A 14,188-nucleotide genomic window follows, 5' to 3' on the forward strand; every position below is an offset into this window, starting at 1 on the left:
TAAAAAAAGTTAATGTGAAAAAAAGTCAAGGTATTTTTTCATTAAAGTAATACTAGGTAATGTTTTCAGTAAAACTAAAGTTAAATTGTATATCTTTTGTGAGTGGCAAATGTTTCACAACACCCACTCCATGAATTTCACCCCCGAAAGCCTTTTATTTATATATTTTCTATTGAACGCTGTCGAGCTTGACTTTCCCTCGAAAATGACGTCATCTGGCCGGAAAATGGAAGCGGAAATGCACCAGGTTCCTGTTTTGCCAGGAACTACCGCGCCAGTTTCCTGTTTGGCCAGGAACTACCGCGCTAATAACAAAAGGAAACTCACGCTGATTTTAAGATATTGTATGATTTGAAGAACGAAAAAAAAACAGAAAAAGAAAACACAGCTCACGGTAACTAAAGCTCCACTGGCTAAGAGAAACGATCCACAGATCGTATAAAACAATTAAAAGAACGCTTTTTGAAACACCTCCGTCTTCCGGTGAAAACGAATGGAATTCTGGGTAACGAAGTAATAAACAAATGGCCTGCAGTGACGGTAATGACCAGCAGAGGCTGCTAAAAGTTGTTTTTTTGAAATTTGCACAGTAAGACTTTAAAACCTTGAATTTATATATTTTATTGTGATACCGATACTGCGTTAGTTCTAATGATCCAAGCCTGAAAACGCAATCGATTGACTGATCATTAAAATAAACATGCTCTGAAAATGCCAGGACCACCCATCTGATCCAGAAAAGGCCTTAATGTATCAATACAAAATCAACACGATTTATAAAACAACGTTCAGTGTACTGTATACCCTCTGTGTTAAGGAGCAGGATGCGGTACTGTGTGGCCCCAGCCACGCCGGTCCAGCCCAGTCTCACAGTGCTGCCCAGAGACTCCACCACTCGCAGGTTGGAAACGCTCCCCACCGGCTGCTCCACTGCAATGACAAGGTTCAACGTTCAACGTTCAACGTTCAACGTTCAACGTTGTACTTTATTGATATATCTTCTGTACAAGTACACAAGAGTCAAACTTATTTTGGACAAGCATTCCATGAGACATACAGTAGAGACATTGTAGTAATTGCATACGGATACATCTACGTATGTGCCAATCTTGGAACCCATTGGCTAAAGCTTTACGTCAGGGGTCTTCGACAGGGGGTCCATGACCCCTAGGCGGTCCTCAGCGTGACTACAGGGGGTCCACCCAACCCATTGCGTGGTTGGGGAACATTAGCCGAAAATAGCCGATCTACAAGCTCACAACGCCTCGCGCTGCGAGGCGTTGTGAGCTTGTAGATCGGCTATTTTCGGAAGGAGTTGGTGCAGAGGGAAAAAGAGCAGACCACGTACAGAGCCAACGGTCCAAGTTGACTAAAGTATTGAGGGTTTGAAAGGTTAACTGTCTGAAAGTACACATTAACATGAATCCAACATATTAATAGAAAAGATAAATAATTTTCACAACACTGATGACAGTGCTGTCAAACAAGTCTATGAAACGATCTACGAAATCTATGTAAAAGTGACACAATTTTATACAGCATGTAGTGGGGGTCCCTGCTTCATCTCTCTATCAGTTAAGGGGGTCCTTGGCCTGAAAAAACGTGGAAGACCCCTGATTTACTTGTTTATTTTTAAGATTAAAATGAAATATTCTGTAGACAATGGGTTCCAAGATTACATTATGTACACAAGTCAACAACTATTCTACCCAATCCAGCCCCAGCAATAACTCAAACTCTGAGTCTTGTTTGTCCCCCTACTGGCCATTTTCCCTGACCTGAGGACGTGGTGGAGACGGGTGTGGCCTCCTCTCGGCCTTCGTACAGGGTGTAGAGGGTGATGATGTACTCTGTGCTGGCCTGAAGGCCCGTCAGCTCGTAGGCGGTGGTGCCTCTGGGGAAGGACTGGCTCTCCACACGGCCTCCTGAAGTCAGAGACGACAACATCAAACATGCATCACTGTTCTAACCAGGAATATGGCGGGGTGGTGGGAGGGGTGGGGACTCCCTCTTTCTTTGGTGTTTCGCGCAGGTGGGCGTGGTTATATGCCTAAACCTAACCCAATAAGAGTACAGAAGTCCTGACGTCACTCGTACATCCCCAGGTTCGCAAAGTAATTTCGCTATGGAGAATAACATTGGGTCATCATAGAATCGCCTCATATAAGAATTGTGGTCCAAAAATAAACAAACTGTCTCGGCGATATTGTCAGGGAGGAGGTTCTGTATCGTTTATGATAGTCAGTCACTTATATTTGATACAGTCTGTTTCTGGCGAAAATTTCACTAATTCGGCGGAAGTAACAATATCATTTTCTCACCGTCAGTTGATGCTTCATATCCATATGAGTAAAACCGCCGGGGTCATTTGTTTATTTTTGGAACACAGTTCTTATTTGACACGATATTAAATACGTCTATGGGGATTCAGAATGGGGGTGGAAAACCGCGAACCAGGTAGACAAACCTAGGATGTGTAAATTACGTCAGACTTCGGTGCTCTATAACCTCACAGAAGATATGCCTTTGTTCCCAAACGTTTTTGGTTGTGACCTAAAAGAGAAATTTGATGTTTTCCTGGGACCTTAACTAGTAAAAATAGCCGATCTACAAGCTCACAACGCTTGCAGATCTGCTATTTTTACTACTTGTAATGTTTTTTTAAATGTTTTTTTATTTTTTTATTTTATTTTTTATGAATAATTGTGAAAAAAAAACAGAAAAAATTTAAAATCTTAGTGTTCGCGACCCACAAATGGGTCCCGACCCACTGTTTGGTAACCACTGCCTTAACCTAACCTCGAAACCACGCCCACCTGGGTGAAGCACCTGGGAAAGAGACAAGTCCGGGGAGGGGTGTGGTGTCAAAGTTAGATGCATGCGAATGAATAAGCGTGAAACATCCGAACCTTCTCCCTGCTTCCATTCCAGCCGGTACCCTCTGGAGGCCTGGATGAGTTTCCAGGTGAGGCGGATGGTGGAGGGGCCCGTGGTGGCGGCCCTGAGGATCTGCTGCTCCTGGCGCTCTGAAGGAAAGCAACCAACAAGTCTTCATTCATACAGACATCATACATTCTGTGTACGTCATCTGATTCATGCATACATTAAACAGTGAGAACGTTCATATAGATCACTTGTGATGTCATTGTAATAACAAACAACAATAAAGAGATTCAAACAGCATCAAACTCAATCAATGGTATCAAACCTAAACAGAAGGAATGTGTTCTAATATTGTACTGCTGGTGAAATCAAGTCTTCGACCCAAACACATTTGTTTCTTCTCATTTTTAGTGGGGAAAAAACAATTACACTACACTTGGGGCACTATTTTAAAATAAAAATCTCCATAACATAGCTGGCCAGCGTCCTTAACACATTTCTTTCCTTGGGTCGCAAGACAAATTTCAGTGTGAACTGACAATAAAGTATTATCGTATCGTATCGTATCAAACTCTAACCTTTTCTTTTCATAAAACACACACATTAGTCGCACCAGATTTCCGTCCCTGTGTAGGACAGAAGATACAGTATGTGTGGAAGGACTTCAAAGAATATGAACGAGATTCCCAATGGTAAAGGACAAAGTTCAAAAGGTGGTGAACACTGTAATTGCAGATGAATGACGCGGTCATATAGTGCCACCAGGAGGCCGCTTTTTGCAAAACATATTTTTTTTACAGTACTCCTACAGATTTCATCCAAACACCACGCAAATCAGTACACAGTATCTCTATAGTCATGTGATCAACACAGATCTGTCCGTTTTTCCATATTCCATCCTGATTGGCTACGGTTGGCTTCAAAAGTTTGCAGGATTGGTCTGTTTTGAACAAAATGCCTCAAATCATGAACGCAGCTTGCGATTTCCGTGACATTTCACACCCACATTTGCATTTTTCACATTTGCCTTTCATAGCGCCACCAGGAGGCCGATTTATGTACAACATTTTTTTTTATATTAAGCCTTCAGATTTTATCCAAATTTCACGCAAATCGGCACACATGATCTCTATAGTCATGTGATCAAGATGGATCTGTTTGCATCTAAAGTTTGCAGGAGTGGCCCGTTTTCAACAAAATGCCACAAATGCAGCGTCCGATTGCGGTGACACTTCGCACGCACATTCGCACTACGTTGAAGAACAAAGCCACCCTTTTAGCATTGCCCTATTATAGCGCCACCAGGAGGCCGTTTTTGTAGCACTTTTCTTGTTTATATTACTCCTAAACATTTTGTCCAAACATCATGCAAATCGGTACCCATTATCGGTACCCGCATTGTGAGCTTGTAGATCGGCTATTTTCAAAAGGGCGAAATGAATATAGGGCTGAAGTGGTTAATGTATGTTTTGTAATAATAATCCAAATCTACAAAGTAACTAGTAACTGAAGTTTTCAAATAATTGTAGTGGAGTAAAAGTGCAATATTTGCCTCTGAGATGTAGTGGAGTAGAAGTAAAAGTACTGAAAATTGGAAATACTCCAGTAAAGTAAAAGTACCTCAAAATTGTACTTATAAGTACAGTACTTGAGTAAATGTACTTAGTTACTTTCCACCACTGGATACACATATAATCACCAGCTGCTTCCTATCACCTGTCAGTGAGTCAGTTTCACCAGGAGAGAGTAACTCGTCCAAAGGAACTCGCTAACCCTCCCAGTTCCGATCCCTGTTGAACAGGAGTCACTAGTGCGTGCAACGGCAAAGAACAAAGCCGGCCCAAAATCTAACCAACAATTACTTCCAACAACTTCCCACTGGCCGGAAACACAGCCAATTGTGTTCGTTGGAGCACTCTGCCTAGCCGCAGGCACCGTGGAGGAATTGAACCCCAGTCTCCACAGTGGCGGGCGATCACTTTACCACTGGACGTCCAAATAAGACATATATTGTCAAATAAATGCTTGAATACACATTTTTTATGTGTCAGATGTCAACATAGACCAATACCCCATTAAGACCTGGAACGCATCTGTGTCACTTTTTGATTTTGAGCTAAAAAAGCATTATTTTACACTTTGGCTATTTTTTTTTTAAATGTGAAAATGTGTGCAAATCTTTGAATATATATCGTTTTAAAGCGAACATTTTTAACTCAAATTTTCTTCTGGGGGTCCCTGGAACAAGATGGGAGTTCGCGCCCAAAGACATACATTTTGGGGGTCCTTGACATGAAAACGTTTGAGCACCACTGATATAGAAACATATGTTTTTTTTTCAGAATACTGTTGGGAATTAGAAGACATTTGTAGAAATGTTGTGCAACAACATAAATGTTCTTGATCAAATAACAAGCTGGAATTATGTTGTTGGGGTTTTTGTCATTGATGCATTTGCATCTATGAGAAATTCATCCTCTGCATCCTCTGAGAAGTGGGTGCCATTAATACAGCACCCCGTGCTGAAGTCCAGAGGTTTATTGGTTCATATCCATAAGACATTTTCTTTAAAACTTTTAGAACAGGTCTGCAATTGAAGTTCATTTAACAGTTATCAATGTTCAATAAAGAAAGATGTTGGACACACACAAGACACCACTTGTCTCCAATGTACAGAGCTAGCTCAGCGGTATTGTCCTGGTAAGAAAACAAGCTCATAACACACGTCACCATGCAAAGCTTGTAGATCAGCTATTTACGAGCAACACAAGTCATGCGCACATCTCGAAATAAGGCTTGAGTGGTTAAAGATTTAGCTGGCACAGTTGTTTTCAGGACCTTTGTGGCACAGAATAATAGTCAGTCATGCCAATACAAAGGTTCTTGCTTCAAATCCAAGGATAGTCTAGTTTGGACCTGTCTCAGAGACACAGAGACTCAGCGTGGTCCAGTAGAGCAAAGCAAACTTTCTCATGTCAAGGACCCCCAAATCGATACATATTTGGCTGCGGACCCCCATCTGAAAATATGTTGTGCCAGGGATGTTTGTGTTAAAGATTTTTGAAAAATAGCAGATCTACAAGCTCATAGCGCGGCACGAAGTGACGCGCTATGAGCTTGTATAGCTTCTATTTTTCAATAGCCAAGGTATGAAAGGTTAAAGCTGGGGACCCCCTGGAACCCCCCAAGGACCCCTGGGGGTCCCCGGACCCCACTTTGAGAACCACTGCAGCAGAGAGACTTGTACCTCTCACAGCAGAGGTTGTGAGTTCAAGACCAGGAAGTCTTCGCTGACTTGAAAGAACATGAGATTCCCAATGAGTTCAAAAGACGGTGAACACATTGATAGTGGGTGGATGGTGTGTAACGAGAGCACGCCACTGGTGAAAGAACATTTTCAAAGGATGGTGAACACAAAGAAATGCCTTTATATACAGTATAGCGCCTTTTTCTAAAAGCCCTTTACAATGTATTTCACATTCACCCATTCACACACCTACGGCGAAGGAAACACGCAAGGCACCGACATGCTCATCGGGAGCAGTTGGGGGTTAACCCATTCAAACCGGAAACGCATCTGTGTAACCACTTATGAAACCATTATTTGTCTTTGGCTATTCAAAAACAGCAGATACAAAAGCTTGTAGATCTGCTATTTTAGAAAAATCGTGAAAATTTGCGAAAACATTTTTAACTCAAATCTTTGCTTCTACAAAAACTGTTTTTACTTATGTTGCTATAATATCAGTGGTTCTCAAACCTTTTTCATGTCAGGGACCCCCGAAATGATATATATTTGTCCTCAGACCCCCCCATCTAAAAATATGTTGTTCCAGGGACCCCCACCAGAAGCAAAGATTTGAGTTACAAATGTTCGCTTTAAAAATATATATATTCAAAGATTTGCAAAAACGTTCAAGATTTTTCAAAAATAGCAGATCTACAAGCTCATAGCGCGGCACTCGGTTGCCGTATATCTTGTATATCTGCTATTTTTGAATAGCCAAAGAAATCGTAAAATGACACAGATGCGTTCCCGGATTGAATGGATTAAGTATCTTGTTCAAGGACACTTCTACAAGCAGCCAGGAGGAGCAGAAAAAAATAAATATATTCCAAAGACTTTAAAAGGTCTGTCACATGTGTCAACAGGAATTTAAATGAGCTAGTATAATTACCAAACGATTCATTCAAAATAATAAGTACCATTAAAACAGCGTGAAATGTAGAAATGCTGGATTCTGCCATTTCCTTTGACTAAACAACAGCAAGTCCTTCAGCTGTAAATTTGATCCTTGAGGCCTTTTATGCTGACAAGCTTCTCTTCCAGCAGCATGAATCACGGTTGTCAGACATCTCAACACACCCAGGAACAACATCAGACATTAACAAAGAGCTGTACAGTTAAGTAACTGTAGCGGTTTATGCAGAAACAAACCAGAGAGAGAAAAGCCTAAGTCAGGTTTAATCCATTGAGACCGGGAACGCATCTGTGTCATTTTAAGATTCCTTTGGCTATTCAAAAATAGCACATATAAAAGCTCATAGTGCGGCACAAGTAAACATTTTTGCAAATCTTTGAATATATATATATTTTTAAGCGAAAATTTGTAACTAAAATCTTTGCTTCTGGGGGTCCCTGGAACAACATATTTTGAGATGGGGGGGTCGGCGGACAAATAATTTTGGGGGTCCTTGACATGAAAACGTTTGAGAACCACTGATTATAGCAACATACGTTTTTTTATAAAAAAAAAAGAAAGGATTTAGAAGACATTTGTAGAATCCCCAGAAGCAAAGATTTGAGTACAACAATTCTTCTTAAAAATATATATATAATATTCAAAGATTTGCACAAATGTTCACAATGTTTTTCAAAAATAGCTGATCTACAATCTATGAGTCGTGCTATGAGCTTGTATATCTGCTATTTTCCAATAGCCAAAGTATAAAATAATGGTTTAAGTGGTTACACAGATGTGTTTCCGGTTAACAGAAAAAACAAGCCCAAAGACGCTTATAAATATAATAAGCAGACATGGCAACGCTGCCCCCTGACCCACCTGCATTTTTTTACGATTTAAAAAAATAAAAAAATTGCAGAGCTACAGTACATACTCGTAGCGTGGCACTCGGTGCCCTGGCACGCCACGAGTTTGTAGATATGCTATTTTATTTTTAATGAGCTTGTAGATCTGCTATTTTTGAATAGCCAAAGAAATAAAAAAAACGACCCAGATGCGTTCCCGGCCTTAATGGGTTAAGTGAGTGTGGTCTGTGTATTGTATATACATCCTACATCTCTGGCATTCAGAGCTTTTCCTCTCCTCTCCACATCAGATGACTCTCTATTTAGCGGCAGAGTGGCCCCGGCGGCTGACTCAGCCTGAGAAACACAAACTCAAGCAAACATGCAGGTCCCTCTGAGTGGCGTTAGTCACAGAGGAGACAGATGCCGTGTGTGTGTTGTGTATAATGAGGGTGTAGGTGTGCTCGCGATGTTCCTACAGCGGAACTAAACAGTAACATGTGTCGACTTTTCTGAGGAGACGGAACACAACAACAAAGATGTTTCTTGGCCTCCCGTGTCTATCTCGAATTTCCATTCCCACTCTGCTTGCTTCCTGCAGCATGGTTGGCAGGCCGTGGCAGAAACAAGGAACACACAGGAAAATAATGCTTTTTCTAGAAGCATTCTTTCTATATTCATCACGAGACTTAGGGGTCTATTTTTGGGCAGTGGTGGAAAAAGTATTCAAATTCTTTACTTAAGTAAAAAGTACCAATACTGCAATATAGATATACTCTGTTACAAGTAAAAGTCCAGAATTCAAAGTTTACTTGAGTATAAGTACAAAAGCATTGGCATCAAAATGTACTTAAAGTACCAAAAGTAAAAGTACTAAAGTATTTGAAAATAGCAGATCTACAAGCTCACAACGCGTCGCGATGCGACGCGTTGTGAGCTTGTAGATCTGTTATTTTCAAATAGCTGACAGGCCGTGGCAGAAACAAAGACACAAGGAAAGGATGCTTTTTCTAGAAGCATTCTTTCTATATTCATCCCGAGACTTGGGGTCTATTTTTGGTGGCAGGCGGATTTGTGTGAGGCACGGAGTGAATGAGGGAATTGATCACTTCCAGAGAAGTGGTGTTCTCCTCCGTCTCTTTGGGTTTGGTATGTTGGGAACTCGTTGTGTGTGACGGTGTGGGAGGCGAGGTGCCATGGGGCGGGGGGTGTTGTTTCCAAATCAGCAGTGGAATGCAATTTTGGGGTCAACGAGGACTTTGCGCCGCGATTTGCACCGTCAGGCTACTTGGACCAGGTCTATCAGCGTTAAGCACGGCCAAAATCATCCAATTTATATGTTATGTTTGTTTCACTTTGCTATGAACCCTAAAGCTGGAAAATATATTACAGCTGCCGTTGTTTTAAACATTGTAACCCACACATGACAATGGCTAAATGCTTGAAGCCAACAAAACTGTTATGCATCATGAAGGCTTAAAGGGATATATCACTTTCAAACGTGTTTGGGGTCATTTTAAAGTGTACTTTTGAGAGCACCCCAGACAGTTTTTAAGTTCCTTCATTCAGTATTTAGATATTTGATATTAATTTTATCAGACACGCCCCCTTCCTATACAAACCCATTGTAACTTCAAATTCCATTTTAACCATGTTGAAAACACCCGTTCTTGGTTCTGGTGACTGATATTGTCCCTCTAATACATGAGGGGACAGTGTTTTTTCAATTAATCTAACATGAGGACACCGTGTTTTTTCAATTTCCCAAAGAATTTCTGGGAAATTACAGAAATAAAAAATAAAATACAGTAAATGAAAAAAACATGGTCCCCTCACGTATTAGAAGGCCAATATCAGTCACCAGAACCAAGAACGGGTGTTTTCAATTAATCTAACATGGTTTAAATGGAGTTTGACGTTACAGTTTGTATCAAATATCTAAATACTGAATCAAGCAACTTAAAAACTGTCTGGGGTCCTCTCAAAAGCCTGAGTAGACATTAAAATGACCCCAAACATGTTTGAAAGTGAAATATCCATTGAGAGTTCAGCGGACCTTTCATAATCCAGTGTGCTTGAGGCGTGACTCCATTTTATAGACATGTCATGGACAGGTCACATGGACACGTATAACACTAACAAGTTTTGGAAGGATGTATCTCTGCATATTGTTGATAATGTTGACTCTGACTTTAGTCTTTACTGGCAAAATGTTTGGCTTTAATAATAATAGTAAGAAAAATGTGGAATTCATAATTAATTTGATCATTATTCTAGCTAAATTTCATATACATAAATCCACATTTAGTAATTCAAACCCTCATTCATTGTATTTGAGATTGAAGCCAGGCAGTACAGTAAAACAATTTATGACTTTTGTGTTCACTCTTAAATGTTTTCTGTTAGTGAATCCCCCTGGCTTTGATGATGTTATATAAATCAATAAATGTATTGATAACTTCTTTGTCTGTGTATGTTGTTTGTGTTTGTTCGTATTGTATTGTATTTCATGAGATTATAAATAAAGATTTGTAAAAAAAATAATAAGAAGAAGAAATAAGTAAATATGCATGGATATAAAACATGACTGCTGCACAGACCTCCTAGTCTGCTCATGGTCCTCTTTGCATCCGAGCGGACATAAAGCAGACCCTGAGCAGACATCCACCTACTGTACGACAGGTCCGCACAGCAGTCATTTTGGGGCACATTTTGTCGACCTACCAATCTTGAACCTGGCAGTGGCCACGGGACCCTCAACGTTGCCCTCGTAGAGAGGAATGATGGTGACGATGTACTCGGTGTCCACCTGAATGTTGGCCAGTGTGTGAAGCTCACTGTTACCAGGGACCTCCACGGTGTCCACATCGCGACCTTTCAGCACAGAGAAGGTCAGAGGAGACAAGAGGACAGATGAATATGTTGATGATTTTCAAAGATATTTAACAAAATATGTAAACTACTTTATAAGATATTTTATGGAATTATAAAATCATTATTTTTCAATTCAAATACCGGTAGCTTTATTGGCAAGAATGTAACAGTTACGCATATTTAGGCAAATGAGAACATGATGATAAATGCAACTGAAGTGAAAAAGGGCGTTTTATATGCATTGATGTCTCCTGACCTGTGAAGGGTCCGTAGACCAGCCGGTAGGATCTGGCTGAACGGACGCCTCTCCATCGCACACGCACACTGCCCTCTGACTCTGTCTCCACTGTCAGCTGCTGTACCGCCTCAAGACGCACTGACACACACACACACACACACACACACACACACACACACACACACACACACACACGTACATACATACATACATGGTACATAGTACATTCTGTTTTCCTTAAGTAAGGTAACCAGGTCAAACACAGTAGAGAGGAGGACGGTGTACTCACGTGTGCGTGCGTTGAGGGTGGAGGGGGACGGAGAGTTTCGGGGGGACAGGGGATAAAGGCTGACGACATACTCTGTGTCTGGCTGAAGCCTCTCCAAGGTGACAGATGTAGAATCTGCAGAGAGAGTCTGCTCCGATAGCTGGGCCGCAGGTTGACCTACTCTCCCCACCGTCCAATCACACCACAGAGCAGCGTACAAATAAGCATCAGAAACAGACAAGTTAACAGTGCTGATTCATGATGTCACCTGTGACCTGTACAATATTCACAATTGCCCATATTTACACAGCCATTTTACATCATACTTGGGGGATGTGAAACCCCACCCAATCGGGGGGCAGTCTTGCAGCTTGGCTCAACCAGGAGCACTGCGTTGCACTGCGTTACGTTCTGTCTACTCCACAGGTGATGGATGCATAGGGGGAAAACATTTATTTTTGTGATTATATTGTATTTTGGTGTTATTTTTTTATGCTATGTTGATGAATTGAATACATAGGACCTCAATGGAAACAGCACAGGACTTTTTTGTGTTATCCTTTTAGACCAAGTGTATGACTGTACTCATGCTGTTTGCATTTCTGTCTAATAAAGTATTCAATCAATCAATCAATCAATCAATCGCTACAGCTTAATTTGTCCACACCGAGTGCAGCTATAGTGGTTTTAATAGTGTATTTTTATGACACAATTTAGTTAACATAAAGAGCTGACAGTTGTATTCACAAGTCCATACACTCAACCCTCATTTTAGCAAGAACTAGTTTTTAATTTAGCTGACGGAAAATGTAAATAAAATTACGCTATATAATTGATGTCTGCAACATGCATTGCAGCTAGCGCTGTATTTCATGTACACTACAACAGTGACATCAAGAGTGAACAAATGGAACCAAATAGACCCGCAGCACCAACTGCTTGTAACTTTTTCAGGACATCTAGTCACCCTCATCATGACGTGAATGAATAGCCAACACCAGAAAAACAGCCATTATAATAATTGTAGCCCTACAATAATACAATTTATCTAACTATTTTAATGCAATTGATGTGAGTGGACGCATGTGTTCGGCATCAGCATTCGGATCAAAAATATAATCTAGGTGATTGTGTAGCTTGGACACAGCCATTAGAGTGCAATGCAACGCTACATTTTCGCCCCTGTCTGCAGTGTGTCCATGTGTCTCTTTTTGTGTAAGGCAGGGCCTGTTTCTTATAAAAAAATGTCAAATATGAACGGAACATCCAATTGAAATCACATGTTGAGGGGCCTCTATAGAGTGCACCTCCAGAAGCAGCTTAACTTCTGCCCCTAAGGGCGCCACAATCACGAAAGTTTACACTGTCTTTCATGCAAATTAAATTTCCCCTCAAAGCGTCCTTGTGTCCTGACGGCTGCACCCCACGATTGACACAGCCCCTGGGTAGGCAACCCAACCTGGTGGAGATCTGCGCTCCGAGGAGCACACTTTTATTAGTAATGTCAACTCCATAGACAAATGAAAAAAAAAAAAAAAAAACGAAATCAAGGCACTGAATTTTTACATATAGAACCCTTAAAGCTTAATTAAGTGCTTGAGCTTTATGAAGAAGGTATAGCATCTCATGTGTATACGTGTGTGTGCTTGCATGTGTGCGTCTGTATCTGCCCGTGAGTGTGTTTGATTTATGATTGCGAAAGATGCGCACTTGCTAGCAATTACGAACACACCACTTATCACAGAATACACACGGACCCAATTAAAACAAACACACTACTAGTACACACTGTACTACTAGCTTAGCCAGACTGAAAGACCTCCGTATGAGACTGGCACTCATGCCATGTCATGTCCTGAAATGACACAGGACCTCCCGTTACTGTCTGCCATGCAGGCGGATAAGCTGTTCAGAGCAATCCTCAGGGGACACTTTTCCTCGATGAATCATGGTATCAAGCCCCATGGTAATATCAACATCTTTACACCATTATTCTCTACACAGTAAAAGCCTCAGTGTTCATTTATCCATTTACAACTCATAGATGGAGGGTCCATTTGGTTACATTTGCACTGCATACTCTCTGAATTAAATTAACACTGAGGATGCCAAATCCTCTGACTCTGATATTCTGTCTACCAGGCAGCAGATAATGAGGGCCCAAGCTGAGGGCGGTTAGCATTTGATTTCTGAGGTAATACTTTGGGCAGTAAATCTTCCCACTCACAGCCTGAGGGGCGCGTAAGCCGCAACAGAAGCTCATCTTTCCCCTCCTCAATAAATTTTAGACATGTTTCCAACTTGCATCAGCCATAGATCGTGCCCTTTTGCTCTCTATGCTGGCAGACAGACAGAACGGGAACAGGGAGAGAACACGGACATGTGTGCCTGACCTCGTGGTCCATAGGTAAGTCTGTAGCCCTGGAAGGGAGATGACGGTCGCTCCCAGGCCACAGCGAGAGAGAAGAAGTCTGACTGCACCAGACGCAGACTGGACACCCCTGGCAAGGATCCTGGCAAGAGGATTGTGAAGGCAGATGATGATGGTGAAGACAGAGAGAGACAGAGAGGGATTGTGAAGTGGTGTTGATTTCGTCGACTAAAACTATGACGAAAAATGTTCGTCGACTACCTTTTTTCACTGACGAAAACTAAATAAAAACTAAATAAAAACTAAGCTACGATGAACTAAGACTAAATATAATGACAATTTCGTCAGCAAATAAAAACTAGACAAAAATGTTAGTGAGGGTTTAGTGGAGAAGACATCCAGTAGAACTAAGACAAGTTATTTTATGTTTGGTTGTGCTCAGGTGTTACGCTCTGTCAACAGCAGATCTACAAGCTCACAACGCGTCGCGCTGCGACGCGTTGTGAGCTTGTAGATCGGCTATTT

General features: G+C 41.3%; 1 protein-coding gene across 1 annotated transcript in view; it reads right to left on the reverse strand.

Moving 5' to 3' along the window:
* Positions 1 to 14,188, reverse strand: part of col7a1 (collagen, type VII, alpha 1) — a 142,207-nt gene that overhangs the window by 112,136 nt on the left and 15,883 nt on the right. Inside the window, exons 9-15 of the mRNA XM_084061142.1 lie at positions 13,686 to 13,805; positions 11,314 to 11,469; positions 11,043 to 11,162; positions 10,637 to 10,786; positions 2,910 to 3,026; positions 1,779 to 1,925; positions 805 to 930 (exon numbers count right to left, since the gene is read on the reverse strand). Coding sequence (XP_083917268.1) covers positions 805 to 930; positions 1,779 to 1,925; positions 2,910 to 3,026; positions 10,637 to 10,786; positions 11,043 to 11,162; positions 11,314 to 11,469; positions 13,686 to 13,805 — 936 coding nt within the window. The remainder of the gene's footprint in view (positions 1 to 804; positions 931 to 1,778; positions 1,926 to 2,909; positions 3,027 to 10,636; positions 10,787 to 11,042; positions 11,163 to 11,313; positions 11,470 to 13,685; positions 13,806 to 14,188) is intronic.

Source organism: Gymnoscopelus microlampas, assembly GCF_963454915.1.
Source record: "Gymnoscopelus microlampas genome assembly, chromosome: 7".
Taxonomy (NCBI): domain Eukaryota; kingdom Metazoa; phylum Chordata; class Actinopteri; order Myctophiformes; family Myctophidae; genus Gymnoscopelus; species Gymnoscopelus microlampas.